This window comes from Aethalodelphis obliquidens, unplaced genomic scaffold, assembly GCF_003676395.1.
Source record: "Aethalodelphis obliquidens isolate GAN/ISIS:26980383/991018 unplaced genomic scaffold, ASM367639v1 scaffold69, whole genome shotgun sequence".
Lineage (NCBI taxonomy): Eukaryota > Metazoa > Chordata > Mammalia > Artiodactyla > Delphinidae > Aethalodelphis > Aethalodelphis obliquidens.
Window position 1 is genome coordinate 5,226,284 of NW_020838013.1, and position 15,225 is coordinate 5,241,508.

General features: G+C 54.8%; 1 protein-coding gene across 8 annotated transcripts in view; it reads left to right on the top strand.

Moving 5' to 3' along the window:
• LRP5 (LDL receptor related protein 5) overlaps positions 1 to 15,225 on the top strand; it is a 109,050-nt gene that overhangs the window by 74,720 nt on the left and 19,105 nt on the right. For all 8 annotated transcript variants that reach the window (XR_003429518.1, XR_003429516.1, XR_003429517.1 and 5 more), the window contains exons 11-16: positions 896 to 1,080; positions 5,571 to 5,894; positions 7,453 to 7,652; positions 12,328 to 12,536; positions 13,942 to 14,132; positions 14,808 to 15,017. Coding sequence is in view for 5 of the 8 variants with exons in the window: in XM_027090822.1 (XP_026946623.1) it covers positions 896 to 1,080; positions 5,571 to 5,894; positions 7,453 to 7,652; positions 12,328 to 12,536; positions 13,942 to 14,132; positions 14,808 to 15,017 (1,319 nt within the window). In the remaining 3 variants the exon portion in view is untranslated. The remainder of the gene's footprint in view (positions 1 to 895; positions 1,081 to 5,570; positions 5,895 to 7,452; positions 7,653 to 12,327; positions 12,537 to 13,941; positions 14,133 to 14,807; positions 15,018 to 15,225) is intronic.

A 15,225-nucleotide genomic window follows, 5' to 3' on the forward strand; every position in this document is an offset into this window, starting at 1 on the left:
CATAACTGGTTAGAGCACGGCTGGGCCAGGAAGTCCCATGCAGTCCTTTCTAGGCTCCTGTCCTGGGCTTCTCCCCTCCTGCTTCTTGCTGGCCACTTAGCGGCGGTTTAAAACCCACCTTGCAAGCTTGCAAGGCACATGCTTTTATGTGTCAGGCAGCCTGGGGGCCCTGCCCTGGGGCCAGAGAGGCCAGGGTGGAGTCTTCCTCTGCGCTCAGTGCTCAACCCATAAAGCATCAGTGGTGTGTAGGGAGCGCTCCGAACCCTGCCTGCCACGTGCTCTTTCAGGGAAGGGAAGATTTCGGCAGAACAAAAAGAAAGGTCCAGGTTTTAGCGAAAGAACCAGTAAAACGTACACAATTCTGGAATGGGGATTCCTTCCCCGGAGCCACTGCTGAAGAGAGAGGAGGGAGGACCCGTTGGTGGAGACGGCAGAGCTGAGTTCGAGTCCTGACCCTACGATGCCTGTTGGCCTCAGCGTCTTGTTTTCTACCTTCTTTAAGGAGAGGAGACTGTACGCCCCGATTTGCCCACGTGCTTCCTGCCCGTCCCGGTCACCCTGGCATCCTGTCCAGCTTAGTTAGCGTTTGTCCCTGACACAGGTGTCCCAGCCTGGATGTCGTGTTGCACGGTCACCCTGTCTGTGCACCCGAATGGGAATATCAGGGCTTAGCTTGCAGGGGGGCTGCTGTGGGACCCCAGGAGGCAGCATGTAGCTCCGTGACTGCTCCCAGAGGGATGGTGGGGTGGAGGGGCCTCCGAGGGTCTCACCTCTTCCCTGCTTCCTGCAGGGATGCCATCGGCACAGCCGCGGAGATGGCGGCAGGTGTGCCCCCTGCCCTGCCGTGAGGGTGGCCGTGCCTGAGCCTGCCCCGCCCTGCTCCCATGTCTTCCAGCTACATCTACTGGACCGAGTGGGGCGGCAAGCCCAGGATCGTGCGGGCCTTCATGGACGGGACCAACTGCGTGACGCTGGTGGACAAGGTGGGCCGGGCCAACGACCTCACCATCGACTACGCCGACCAGCGTCTCTACTGGACGGACCTGGACACCAACATGATTGAGTCATCCAACATGCTGGGTGAGGGCCGGTGCGTCCTGCCGCCAGGGGGCGTCCCTGCCCTGGGCGTTGGCTCAGCCCCCATGGCGCTGTGCCCCTGGGCCCGCCAGGCCCAAGCCCCACAGGAGGTGCGGCCACGCCCCGGGTGCTGACCCAGCCTCGCCCCCTCCTGAGGGTTGTCCCTTTCTGCCCCTGGTGCTGTCGCTGCAGATGTGTCAATAGAGACCCCAGTGACAGCTGTTCCCTACACACCAGCTGAGAGCCGGGTCCCGGCCAACCCTGTGCCAGGATTCTAATCTGACCCTACACCACATAGCGTAGGTTTTCGGTGATGGCGAAACTGAGGCCCACGGAGGTCGTGGGACTTGTGTAAGGTCACAGAGTGCCACTCAGACCCCACGGCCACGTGCTACAGCTCCATCTGACCCTGAATACCTACTGGGCGCTAGGCATTGTTCTGGGACCACTCAACACCTGGGATTAGATTAAAAACAAAAACAAAGCCACCCAGCAGTTGAGGGCAGGTCTTGAGCCTGGAAATCACATGACTCTGGACTTCTTGCAGGGGGTGGTTATATTAGCTCTCCTGGGTGATACCACATGACGGGGCTGCCCTGTGCGACCGAGAGAATTTGGCTTCCTTCCTAATCACTGCTGCTGCCGCCACGTGTGGTGGGTGTGGTTGTGCCCATTTTACAGATGAGGAAACTGAGGCATAGGTGGGCCGAACGGCTTGTCCCCAGGTACTGTGTGAGCAGAGCCAGGACTAGAAGCTCAGTGGCCTGGTTTCTGCTTGCGGCGGGCTGCACCCACCCCTGCATGCTGACTGTCCTGGTGTATGAGGCCAAGAGCAAGGCTTGAATGTGTCTTTGAGACTGCCACCCCCAGCCCCACAGGGAATTACAAGAGGCTGGTGCCAGGTGGGAAACCAGTCACAGCACAGCTGTGGTTGCCCGAAATAATCAAGCTCCCTGATTACCCCAGAGTAAAGACACACTGGGAGGAAAAGCAGCAAAAACCCTGGAAACCCCCTCAACTCTGCAGATTGAGGGTGGTCGTGTGCGTCCAGTCAGGCCGTTTTCAGCCGTATTCCCACTGAATGGCGTAGACGTGTAGGGAGCACTTGGTTAATAACAGGGGAGGCCCCGGGCAAGGGAAAGGTGGGAATGTTGCCTGGCATGGCGCGAGTGGGCATGGAGCGTGAACCTGGGGCCCCGCCATCCTGGTTGCATTCTTGGCCTTGCCACTTGCTGTGTGACTTGAGCCAGGTGACTTAACCTTTCTGTGCCTCGGTTCTCTAATGCCGGTGGTCCCTTCCTCCTACAGCTGCTACTGTGAGAATTAACTGAAGGCACTTCTCATCAAGTCTGGAGCACAGTCACTGCCCTCTGAGTGTTTAGTTAATGATCGTTGTTGTTGGAAAAGTCCACTGCGAGTCCCAGTCCAGGGCCCGGGGTGGAGTGGGGGCGGGCAGCGTGTGCGTGACAGGCAGTCAGGGAGCACCTTTATTTCAGAACTATCTTCTTTCTAATGATAAAATAATCAACTTAGAAAATTTCTAAAAATGCAGAAAAACAGGAAGAAAAATTTTAATTATCCATTATTTCACCAGTCAGTAATAATGTATATTCATCTGTTGGCATATCTCTTTCCAGTCTCAAAATTTTTTTGATTGATTTTTTTAAGCAAATATTTTTAACTGTTCATCTCTGAAGACTTTTTTCACTTTTTTCCTTTTTAAAAATCATTTTGAAAACATTATTTCAAATCGTGCCACATATGATTTTCATTTGGCTTTCTCCCACTCCTGTACAGGAGGAGCATGTCCCCAGGTCGCCAACATGTTTTCACTGGTACCGTTTTTACTGTGAAATAGAGCATATGTGAGGCATTCATACAACACACACACTTTGACAAGTGAAGACTTAGAAACCCATGCCCAGGTGGAGGGACAGAACTTGTCGAGTGTCACCGGGCCCTGCACCTGCTCTCCCTCCCTCATGCGGCCCTGAGCCTGCGTGTTGCGGCAGTAGTCCCAGCAGGTGCACACAGGTGTGTGCTCTGCGTGTAACTGCTCAGCGGGTCACGTGATCAGACCCTGGTTCGTTTCACAAGCCCTCTGCTGCTGGCGAGAGAATGGCACCAGCATTCCCAAATGAAAGCAAGGTGTGGGCAGGGCTACCTTCCATCTGGAGGCTCTAGAGGAGAATCCATTGCCTTTTCCATCATCTGGGGGCTGGCTGCATCCTTGACTTGTGGCCCTTCCTCCATCTTCAAAGCCAGCTGTATAGCCTCCACCAGCCTCTCTCTCACTGTCCTGCTCCCTCTTACAAGGACGCTAGTGTTTGCACTGGGTGCACTGGGATAATCCAGGATCGTGTCCCCATTTCAAAATCCTTAATTTAGTCACACCTGCAAAGCCCCGTTTGCCGTGTAAGGTACTATATTCAGAAATCCTGGAGATTAGGATGACCTCTTTTGGGGGGAGAGGGGGAATGTTCTTCTGCACGTAGTTTTTATCAAGCACTTAATTTGTGCCGGCATTTTGACCATTCTACATGCATGATCTCATTGAATATTTACCACAATTATATCACGAACCTCATTGTTTTTTTATCATAATTTATTACATTTAATTATCATGGATACCCATGAGGGCACTCTTACGAATAACCATTTTGGGACTTACCTGGTGGTCCAGTGGTTAGGACTTGGCGCTTTCACTGCCGTGGCCCTGGGTTCGATCCCTGGTTGGGGAACTAAGATCCCACAAGCCACATGGCGTGCCCCCCTTCCAAATACCCATTTTTCAGATGGGGAGACTGAGAGTCAAGAAGTTTACATAGCTTTCCCAAGGTCACATGCTGGTCAAGGGAGAAGCGAGGGGGCCCAGGCTGACTCCAGAACCTGGTTTCAACCACTGTAGTAGACTGCTAGGCAGAAGGTTTTATTTTATCAATATTTAAAATTTTTATTGACATATATATACAGTCAAGTACAAAAAAGTAGTCAAGGGGCTTCCCTGGTGGCGCAGTGGTTGAGAGTCCGCCTGCCAATGCAGGGGACGCGGGTTCGTGCCCCGGTCCGGGAAGATCCCACATGCCGCGGAGCGGCTGGGCCCGTGAGCCATGGCCGCTGAGCCTGCGCGTCTGGAGCCTGTGCTCCGCAGTGGGAGAGGCCACAACAGTGAGGCCCGCGTACCGCAAAAAAAAAAAAAAAAAAAGTAGTCAAGTTGGAGGATTTTTACATACAGATACTTGTGCATACACAGAGGCATCAACATAGCCTGTGTAGCTCCCACGCAGATCAAAGTAGGGAAGTTTCCAGCCCTCAAAAGGCTTTTAGTCAATCTCACCAGCCTCCTCGGGTCAGTGCTGCCCTGACTTCTATCTGTGTGTACTAGCTGTGCTGTTCTAGAACTTTCTATCACTGTGACCGCACAGAGTGTGCTCTTCAGCATCTGGATTCTGTCACTCAGTGAAAGTCGCCCACGTTGTTGTTATTCTTTTTTATCATTTTATCATTTTATTCTTTTTTATCATTTCCATTGTATGAAGATCCTACCTTTTTAAAAAAATTTTTTATTTTATAAAGTTACATTTTATTTATTTTATTTTATAAAGTTACATTTTATTTATTTATTTATTTTTGGCTGTGTTGGCTCTTCGTTGCTGCGCGTAGGCTTTCTGTAGTTGCGGCGAGCGGGGGTACGCGGGCTTCTCCTTGCGGTGGCTTCTCTTGTTGCAGAGCATGGGCTCTAGGTGTGCGGGCTTCAGTAGTTGTGGCACGCCGGCTCAGTAGTTGTGGCTCGCAGGCTGTAGAGCACAGGCTCAGTGGTTGTGGCGCACGGGCTTAGTTGCTCTGCGGCATGTGGGATCTTCCCGGACCAGGGATCGAACCTGCGTCCCCTGCATTGACAGGTGGATGCTTAACCACTGAGCCACCAGGGAGGTCCCAAAGATCCTACCATTTTTTAATTCATCCTACTATGTTTGTTTTTTTTTTTTTTTATTTTGGCTGTGCTGAGTCTTAGTTGCGGCACGTGGGATCTCTTAGTTGCGGTATGCGGGATCTTTAGTTGTGGCATGTGGGCTCTTAGTTGCGGCATGTGGGATCTAGTTCCCTGACCAGAGATCAAACCTGGGCCCGCTGCATTGGGTGCTCGGAGTCTTAATCACTGGACCACCAGGGAAGTCCCTAATCCATCCTACTACTGACGGACATTTGGGTTGTTTCCTGTTTGTGGCTGTTACACATAGTTGCTGCCATGCACATTCTCATCTGTGTTGTTTGGGTGGATGCTGCACGCATTTCTCTTGTGCTGCAAGAGGGGAATTGCCTGCGCTCAGGGCAGGTGCACATCCAGCCTCAGTGGACCCTGCTCGTTTCCCAAAGTGGTCACATGCTTTATGAGCCCGACGCAAGTGGCCAGGCTGCAGGTTGAACTGGTTCAGCCACAGGACGCCCGTGCGGTGCCGTTGCTGACTCGGTACCCGTGTGTCTCCACGCAGGTCAGGAACGGGTCGTGATTGCCGATGACCTCCCGCACCCCTTCGGCCTGACGCAGTACAGTGATTACATCTACTGGACAGACTGGAACCTGCACAGCATTGAGCGAGCCGACAAGACCAGTGGCCGGAACCGCACCCTCATCCAGGGCCACCTGGATTTCGTGATGGACATCCTGGTGTTCCACTCCTCCCGCCAGGATGGCCTCAATGACTGCATGCACAACAATGGGCAGTGTGGGCAGCTGTGCCTCGCTGTCCCCAGCGGCCACCGCTGCAGCTGTGCCTCACATTACACCCTGGACCCCAGTAGCCGCAACTGCAGCCGTAAGTGCCTCGCTCTGCCCCTGTCCCTCACTCCCACATTAGATCATCAGTCTGACTCTGGCGGTTAAGGTGGAAAGAAGCTTTTTATCTGGGGAAACCTTGGTGCACATGGGCAGTCGGGCAGGTTGTGCACTGCACATGTTGCCTAATGTTACCTGGAGGCTCAGGCTGGGTGGAAGACCTGTTGCTTCATCAAGACACGAGTAGATGGTCCAAGCCCTCAGCGGGCACGTCGCATGGGAGGCTCTTTGGATGTGAAAAACAGTCCCTGGGGGAGAGCACCCACTTCTAGGGCCAGGCATTGTTCCAAGTGCTTTTTATGGCCCTTAATCCTCCAGCCTATGGGGTAGGGAGTATCACTGTCCCCATTTCACAGACTAGGACCCTGGGCACAGAGATGTGTAGTTACCCACGCAAGGCCACACAGCTGGTAAGACTTGAACCAGGTTTGGATCCAGGCAGGCTGGCTCCAGAGTCCCTGCCCTGACCCCTTGCGTGTGGCCCCATGTCCATGGTGTAATCCTCACACCGACCTTCTAAACGAGGTAGGCCTTTTCACTTTCAATTCTAAGAAAAGGGAGGTTCAGAGAGCCTGAGAGTGACTTTCCCATGGGCCCGCAGGGAGAACAGGTGTGTCCTGTTGACAGGCTTTTCTCCTGTGACATCAGCAGAGAGCTAGTTATAACTCGGCCTCTGTGCAGCGCTAGACAGTTTGTAAAGCTCTCTGTCATCCGGGCATTGTGTGAGCCTCTCGCAGCCCTGGGCCTTAAGAGGACTGAGCTTCCTTGGCCCAATTATGTGGATGAGGGACCTACAGCTTCGAAGGGTTAAGGGGCTTGGTCGAGGCCCCAGGCTGGTATGTGATGGGCCTGGGGCCACAGCCTGGGATTCCCCACTCTTGGGCTCCCTTTGGTCCTGTTGTCCTTGCCACTGGGGGTCATAACCTTGAAGGGTCAAGCGGAGGTGCAGGTCACCCTCTGCCCAGAGGGGATGTGACTCGGGTGCTGGCTCCCAAGGCCGGCAGACCCAGGGCTGTGACTTGGATTCATGTGGCCCAGCTGTAACTCTGACATGGCTGCAGCTGGTGGCCTCTACACATCCTGGGTCCCGACAGCCCTGAGGAGTGTCCCCTCCCGGTGTCACTGTTCACATCACACGGTTTTCAGCCATTCCCTGGAGCACATAGAAGCCCCTGGCGAATCCCACCGTCACCAGAGCATCACACACACTTATGGGTGGGAGTTGGATGTTCACTACCTTTCCCTCCTTCTGACTTAAGTCTTGATAATCTGAAAAGAAGTGGATATCTAGTTTTAAAATAACACACACACTTATAAAATATGGAAACAGCAGCGATGTGTAACATGGAGAATAAAATTCCCCGTAGTCCACCCCCAAGAACCAGTTTTGTGTCTTTCCAGCCTTTTTCCACGTACATCTCGTAGGTGCACACGCAAATCTGCTTTTTACCAGAAAATGGAAGGCCGTCCTCCCTGCCCCACTCCCTGTTGGGCTCCCAGACGCTGACGCGCGCCCGCCCCCGTTTGCCTCTCTCCAGCACCCACCACCTTCCTGCTCTTCAGCCAGAAGTGTGCTATCAGCCGAATGATCCCCGATGACCAGCACAGCCCAGACCTCATCCTGCCGCTGCACGGGCTGAGGAACGTCAAGGCCATCGACTATGACCCGCTGGACAAGTTCATCTACTGGGTAGATGGGCGCCAGAACATCAAACGAGCCAAGGACGATGGGACCCAGGTAGGTGTGCTTTCGGGGGGGCGCGGGGGGCCCTTCCACGAGGGGCTCGCACTGGCGGCTCCCAGGCTACCGCCCCCTTTTCTTAGCAGAGGGGGTGCCAAGAGGGCACAGTTTGGGGTAAACAGTGATTGGGCTCCGATTATGTCATTGCCAGGTATAAGGCTGAGCCGTGTGAGACCCTTAGACTGTGATTCTGTGTAGAAACTGGATTTTGCAGCTGTTTAAGTAGCAGTGGTGGGCGTCAAACCCCATGGGGTTTTTTTTCCTTTCCATAGTGGTTCTGTGCAGGGATAGTTGATGTTGGTTATTCTAGATTTATCTTTTATTTTAGGGGAGTTGGATAGTCAGTTCTGTTATAATGCAATGTACGTGTGTCTGAAAATCACTGCACTGTACAGAATCGCCCAGTACAGACCACGGGTCTGATGGGGGAAAGGGGGCTAGGTGTGCAGCCCTCAAAAGGCCATCAGTGACAAACTGAAAAAAAAGAGAGGAACCTGGCAATACAGGGGCCCTGTCCTTCGAATGGTAAATGGTTCGGTACACAAATGCTCCAGCAGATACGGCCCTTGACGTTGAAAAGACCTGAAGCTGGCGGAGGACATGGGGGTCGGAAGGTTGCAGCTTGTGGGTTTTTGTGGAACGCGGAAGGAGAGTTGTCTGAGATGGGACGTATCGTTGTAACCCCGGCGTGGATGGCGTGGCTCCCAGTGCCCGGGGGCTGGGGGTCGCTGGAGGCATGTGTGTTTGTGGGCCTCTGCTCGGTGCGGTGCTGCTGTGAGCTCTGCACTTGCCTAGGGTTTCTCCTGGGTGCAGTTGTGCAAAGTGAATGCGAAACCTGCTCTCTGCTCAGACTGTCCCTGATACGTCACTGCATGGGGACGCATACATGTTTTCCAGACATGAGTCTAGCAGAACTGACTCCTTTTCTGTGTTAGGTGTTTGTGACCTGTGCCAGGAAGGACACTGTCACTGCAGCCTCGGGGCACACCCGGCGTATCCAGCCATGTGACAGGGAACTGTGGCCAGGATTCCAGTAGGACGTGCCCGGCTGGTCATGCCAGTGTCTAAAGACTCCTTTCACAAAAGCTACCGAACCCGATGGTCTCTTTCTCAGTCGAGTGGTCAGTGTGACAGCTTATGTCGTCGTGGTGAAATCTTGATACTGTTAGAACAGCGATGCAGATGCTTGTGTGTGGAGATTTTCAGAAGAGTTTCGTGTCTGTAACGTAGGTGTTTCTCTTTCCTACCCTGAACTGGGTGCCAGTACTGCCTGTACGACTGGGCCTCACTTTCGACAAAATACTTCATCCACCCACGATGTAAAGTTAACAAGTCATCCTTTGACGTCTGTGTCCTTGGTTGATGGTAAAGCCCCAGCTGTGCCCGAGCAGCTGTGATTATCATCTCTGTGGGAGCAGAGCCTGGTGGAAATGGTGGGAATGGATTTCTTTCGTCCCACCCTGGGCGCAGGTGACAGTCGCTTTGAGTCCTTTGGAGAACAGGGAGTGTTAATTGGTGGACCATGGCTTCCTGCTGAGAAAGTTGCTGGGGCACAAATTACCTTAAAGTCCCCTGGAGAGGCGTCCTTTTGCATTCTTGTATGGTGTCCAGCAGGAGTGGGGGAAGACTTTGAAGAAAAAGCCCTTCTAGGAACACTTAATCTGGAAAATATTCATTTCCCTTCCTGTGTCTCTTGCTAAACTCCACCCTCTGGTGGCTTTGGTTATTAGGGGTGCCACCCCACCTCCAAGGATGGTATTCTTAATTATCATCTACTTGACTGTCATTTTTCTATTTAATTTTTGATTCTTTTATTGTGGTAAATCTACGTTACATAAAATGGGCCATTTTAACCATTTTTAAGTGTGCAGCTCCATGGCATTAAGTACATTGATATTGTTGTACACCCGTCACCCCCATCCATCTCCAGAGGAAACTCTGTCCCCATTAAACCCTAACTCTCCATCCCCCACATCCCCCCAGTCCCTGGCGCCCACCCTCCTGCCTTCTGTCTCTCTGCATTTGACAGCACTAAGTCCTTTATATAAGTAGAATTACCCAGTATTTGTCCTTTTGTGACTGGCCTATTTCACTTAGCACAATGTTCTCAAGGTTCATCCACATCATAGGAGGTATCAGAATTTTCTTCCTCTGTACGACTGAATAACACTCCATTGTCTGTATAGAAGACATTTTGCTTATCCGTCCGTCCATCAGTGGACGCTGGGCTTGCATCCGCCTGTGAGCTGTTGCTGCAGACTTTCCCACTGGGTTAAGTACCACTTTGTACTGGGGAGGGGGCGGGGTGTGGATTGTGACGTTGAATTGGATTCTGCTAAGATTTTTTACACCGGCCTTGGTGCTGTTCCTCATGGTAAAATTGGAGTTTGGGTTTTATAAATCCGGCCAGCCGTGTAGAGTTTACCTCCTCGTTCCCGTGTGCCTGGGGTGGGACGTGGGTGGTGTGTTGTTACAGCACGCACTTTTTTCTCAGCTGGTTGTTCCGATGAGCGTGTGCCCGGCTCCCACACACCCACCCTCCGCAGGGAGCCTGGCTCTGGCCAGGGCTAGCTGGAATCTTGCTTTACTCCCGGGCCGTCGGCTGCACTGGGCTGTGGTCTTTGGCCAGAGAGCTCTGTGGCTCTTGGGAAAGGAATGTGCCGCCTGGAGTCGACGCCTGGCTCCTAGGGCCCACAGCTCCTGGGGGTGGGGGTGTTGTTACCTGCAGAGATGCGAGTGACGTGCTTCCAGCTGCCCAGCAGGGCTGGACCAGAGGCTCCTGTGTGTGTGTTTGGGGGCGGGTGGTTCCTCTCCAGCTGAGTCCAAGAGGCTGGGCCTGGGGAGGGGGGCTTCTTTTTGGCTGCAAGGCCCCTCTTGACCACCAGGAGACTTCTTGTTTTATTGACAGCTGAAAAGAGGTATATTAAGAGGGTCTGCAATGAGCTGTGATCAGAACATCATCTAAAGATGATTCCCTTCTCAGAGGAGGAACTTTTCATCCAAACTGTTGGTGGCAGCAGCCCAGGAGCTTGGGAAGCCCCTTTGCACCAGGTCAGGTCACCTGAGAACCCAAGGGGACCAGATCCACCAGGGAATCGGCCTCTAGCCTGTGAGGGACGTGAGGGAAGCTCTGGGCACTCTCCTTCTCCTGCATCAGTTCATGAAACAAGGTCCCCTTTAAAGGGATTCTCTGTCGGTGGCTCCGAAAGCCAGGGCTCATCCCTGAGAGGCAGTAGATGGCATGGAGTCCAGCAGCGCTCCCGGGAGAGGCTTGGGGTGGAGACCCGCAGGGAGTGTGAGGGGGAAAACAGACCCCGCGAGGGGCACGTGCTGCCCCTGGGCTCCTGGTATGCGCTGCGGGGCAGCCCTGCACCCTCACCTGGCCTTGAACCCCTGGCCTGTCTCCCTCAGGGAAGAGGCTATGAGAGGTGGACCTCTGTGCTGGACACCTATTGTCCTGGCATCCTAAATTTAAAAAACAAATAAGATTTGAGGGCCTTCACTCTGGAGAACAGTATGGAGTTTCCTTAAAAAACTAAAAACAGAACTACCATATGACCCAGCAATCCCACTACTGGGCATATACCCTGAGAAAACCATAATTCAGGAGGCGTCACGTACCACAGTGTTCATTGCAGCTGTGTTTACAATAGCCAGGACATGGAAGCAACCTAAGTGCCCATCGACAGATGAATGGATAAAGAAGATGTGGCACATATATACAATGGAATATTACTCAGCCATAAAAAGAAATGAAATTGAGTTATTTGTAGTGAGGTGGATGGACCTAGAGACTGTCATACAGAGTGAAGTAAGTCAGAAAGAGAAAAACAAATATTGTATGCTAACACATATATATGGAATCTAAAAAAAAAAAAAGAAAATGTTATGAAGAACCTAGGGGCAGGACAGGAACAAAGATGCAGATGTAGAGAATGGACTTGAGGACACGGGGAGGGGGAAGGGTAAGCTGGGACGAAGTGAGAGAGTGGCACTGACATTTATACACTACCAAATGTGAAATAGATAGCTAGTGGGAAGCAGCCGCATAGCACAGGGAGATCAGCTCGGTGCTTTGTGACCACCTAGAGGGGTGGGATAGGGAGGGTGGGAGGGAGACGCAAGAGGGAGGAGATATGGGGATATATGTATACGTACAGCTGATTCACTTTGTTATACAGCAGAAACTAACACACCATTGTAAAGCAATTATACTCCAATAAAGATGTTAAAAAAAAAATCCAAGGGAAGGAAAAAAGATAAAAAAAGATTTGAGGGCCTTAATCCAAAAGTCTGAGTCTAAGGAAACAAGAAGTGAGAAGATGTCTTGAGCCGGGGGCCTGTGATCCCGGGCTGACCGCTCAGCTGCTGGGCGGTCCCTCTGTACGTGCGGGCGCAGGCTGGCCAGCCCGGGTTGGGTGACGACCAGGCAGCCGGGTCCAGTGCCATCACTGGTGGCGGGGCCTAGCTTCGGAGCCCATGGGCTAGAGCTCTCCTGGAGGCTGTTGGGGGGATCAGCTTCACTCTCAAGCGGATGTGTGGGCAAGAGCTGGTTTGAAAGGAGAGGTTCCCAGACACGGTTGGGCTTCTGACATTTGCTCTGCACGCGGGCACAGGCCTCCGCCCTCCCCACCGTGACTTTAGCCGGTGCTCGTTTCTTACCACCCTACAGCCCTTCGTTTTGACCTCTCCGAGCCAAAGCCAGAACCCAGACAGGCAGCCGCACGACCTCAGCGTGGACGTCTACAGCCGGACCCTGTTTTGGACGTGCGAGGCCACCGACACGATCAACGTCCACCGGCTGAACGGGGAAGCCATGGGCGTGGTGCTCCGCGGGGACCGCGACAAGCCGAGGGCCATCGTCGTCAACGCCGAGCGAGGGTGCGGGGCCGCGCGGGTGGGGTGCTGCACCCGCTGGGCTGTGCCAGGGGCCCCTCCCGTGAATGCCGGCCTCTCGGGCCGGGAGGGATCTTCCACCCCCGACACTCCCATCTGCAGCCAGAGTGGGGCAGGGAGACACCAGCTCATTCCCAGGCATGGCAGGGAGGCAGAGACGCCCAGGGATGGCCTGGACTGAAAGCCTGTGCAGGGGAGAGGGCTTTGCTGAGAGGCACAGGCAGGATGTGATTCATAGGTTTCATACCATCCCATCCAACTTGAACCCTATTCAACCATCCCTTCCACAGCGTCCCACGTGGTGGTGGGTTACTCACTTGCCTAGGGGAGGTCACTACCTGACTGGGAGCTTCTTCCTTCCCTGAAGCTCCCTGATGGGCCCTCAGGTTCTCTGGTAGGTGGGAGAGCACCTGAGACACGTTGACACATGTGGAGGGTCCCAAAGGGAAGGACCAGGGCGGGAGGGTGAGGGGGCCGAAACCACATGACATGAGATTGGGAAATAAAGCCAATCGGGGAGGATTTGGGGGTGGAAGGCAGGAGGATGGTGACCACCTCAGGTACCCGCAGCCGTTCAGGGCGGGAATCAGACTCATCGAGGCACTGTGTGCTGAAGCTTGTGCCCGGGGACCGCCAGGCAGACCTGAGTTCAAATCCCGACTCTGTCACCTACTGCCTATGTGACCTCAGGCAGGTGACGTGACCTCCCAGGGATTCAGTTTCCTTGTGAGGACAGCGGGGAGTACCAGCCCTGCAGCCCCCGGGGGCTCAGTTACTGAAGATGGTTCTTTAGGAATCAAAGGAGGGGGCGTGTACTAGTCCCAGGGGCTGCCGCAAGTGACCACAGACTGGGGGCTTGAAACACAGAGGTCTATTCCCTCGCTGTTCCAGGGGCCAAAGTCAAGGGTGGCAGGGCCGTGCTCCCACTGGAGTCTCTAGGGGAGGTTGCTTCCTGCCTCTCAGCTTTGGGGGCCCTGCATGCTCCTTGGCTTGTGGCCGCGTCCCTCCACTCTGCCTCCGTCTTCACGTGGGCTTCTCTCTGTGTCCGTGTGGCCTCTTCTCTCTCTTGAGGCCACTCTCACTGGTTGCGGGCCCACCCTAACCGGGGCGGCCTCATCTTGATACTTAGTTACATCTGCAAAGACCTTGTTTCCAAGTAAGGTCATATTCCGAGGTTCCAGGTAGACATGAGGTCTTGGGGGACATTTTCCAGCTCCTCCAGGGCCTGACCTTTCAGCTCCGCATCCAGCCCCTGGAGGCTGGGGTCGTATGACTGGTCACTTTCCGAAGCCCCGCTGGGTGCCCGCAGGGTCTGGGGCCGGTCTCTCTGGTGCTTGGCTGAGGACGTAGCGGACGCAGTGCCCGTCCTTTACCTGCTGTTCTCTCGCAGGTACCTGTACTTCACTAACATGCAGGACCGAGCAGCCAAGATAGAGCGCGCGGCCCTGGATGGCACCGAGCGCGAGGTCCTCTTCACCACGGGCCTCATCCGCCCCGTGGCCCTCGTGGTGGACAACACGCTGGGCAAGCTCTTCTGGGTGGACGCCGACCTGAAGCGCATTGAAAGCTGCGACCTGTCAGGTGCGCTCCCTGGAGCCTCCCCGAGGATCGGTCCCTCGGCGGCCACCACGTCTGACCCACCAGGACGCCCGCTGTCCTGGTCATCAGTCATGGCATAGCAGTCACCACGTTTGTGGGGGACCTACTGCGAGCAGGCACTGGGCTGGGGCTTTACCATGTATAGTGCCCCCGCCCCGTTCCAGGATGTGGGTCCCAAGTGATCCCCAGGTGGCAGGGGCCGACGAGGCTCAGAGAGGGTGAGCCAGCTGTGCAGGGCCCCCAGCGTCGGGTGGAAGAGGAGTCCGACCGCTCTGCCCCCAGTGCCCATGCTCTCAGCTCCTCTGCCGTGGCCGCCTCAGTCCGGGAGGCCCCTGGGCCAGAGAGGAGTGAGAATCAGTGCTTAAAGGGGCTTTTCTTCCGGAAGTTGGGGTGGGCTGGGGGCAGGGGAGGCACCGTGCTTGCCGGGGGCCAGCGACTGGGGCCACGGCCCTGGCCAAAGGGCAGCCCAGGTAGAAGCAGGGCTGTCCGAGAGGTGGCCTCAGATCTGCCTAATTCCAGGGAACGTGCCCCAGCCCCCAGCCCTGGCCAGAGCCCGGCGTCCCCCAGGCTCCTGGCAGCCCACCCTTCTCCCGAGGCAAGCGTGGGCTGAGCTCTAGGGGTCAGCCGCCACTCAGGGGGAGCGCCTCCCTCTTGCAGGGGCCAACCGCCTGACCCTGGAGGATGCCAACATCGTGCAGCCTGTGGGCCTGACTGTGCTGGGCAGGCACCTCTACTGGATCGACCGCCAGCAGCAGATGATTGAGCGCGTGGACAAGACCACAGGGGATGCGCGGACACGAGTCCAGGGCCGTGTCGCCCACCTGACCGGCATCCACGCCGTGGAGGACATCAGCCTGGAGGAGTTCTGTACGTGGCGGGTGGGCAGCGGGCAGCAGGCAGCGGTGTGTGCAGACACCGCCGAGGGGAGGCTGGGCCTCTTCACAGAGCACAGCGGCCCCTGAACTGCCCCCCTGGAATAAGGCAGGAGGACAGGCCAATGTGAAAGTTGTAGGACTGAGATCCTCTTTTCTTTCTTTCTGTCGGCCAAGTCTACTCTCGGCTCCTGGAGGCCACC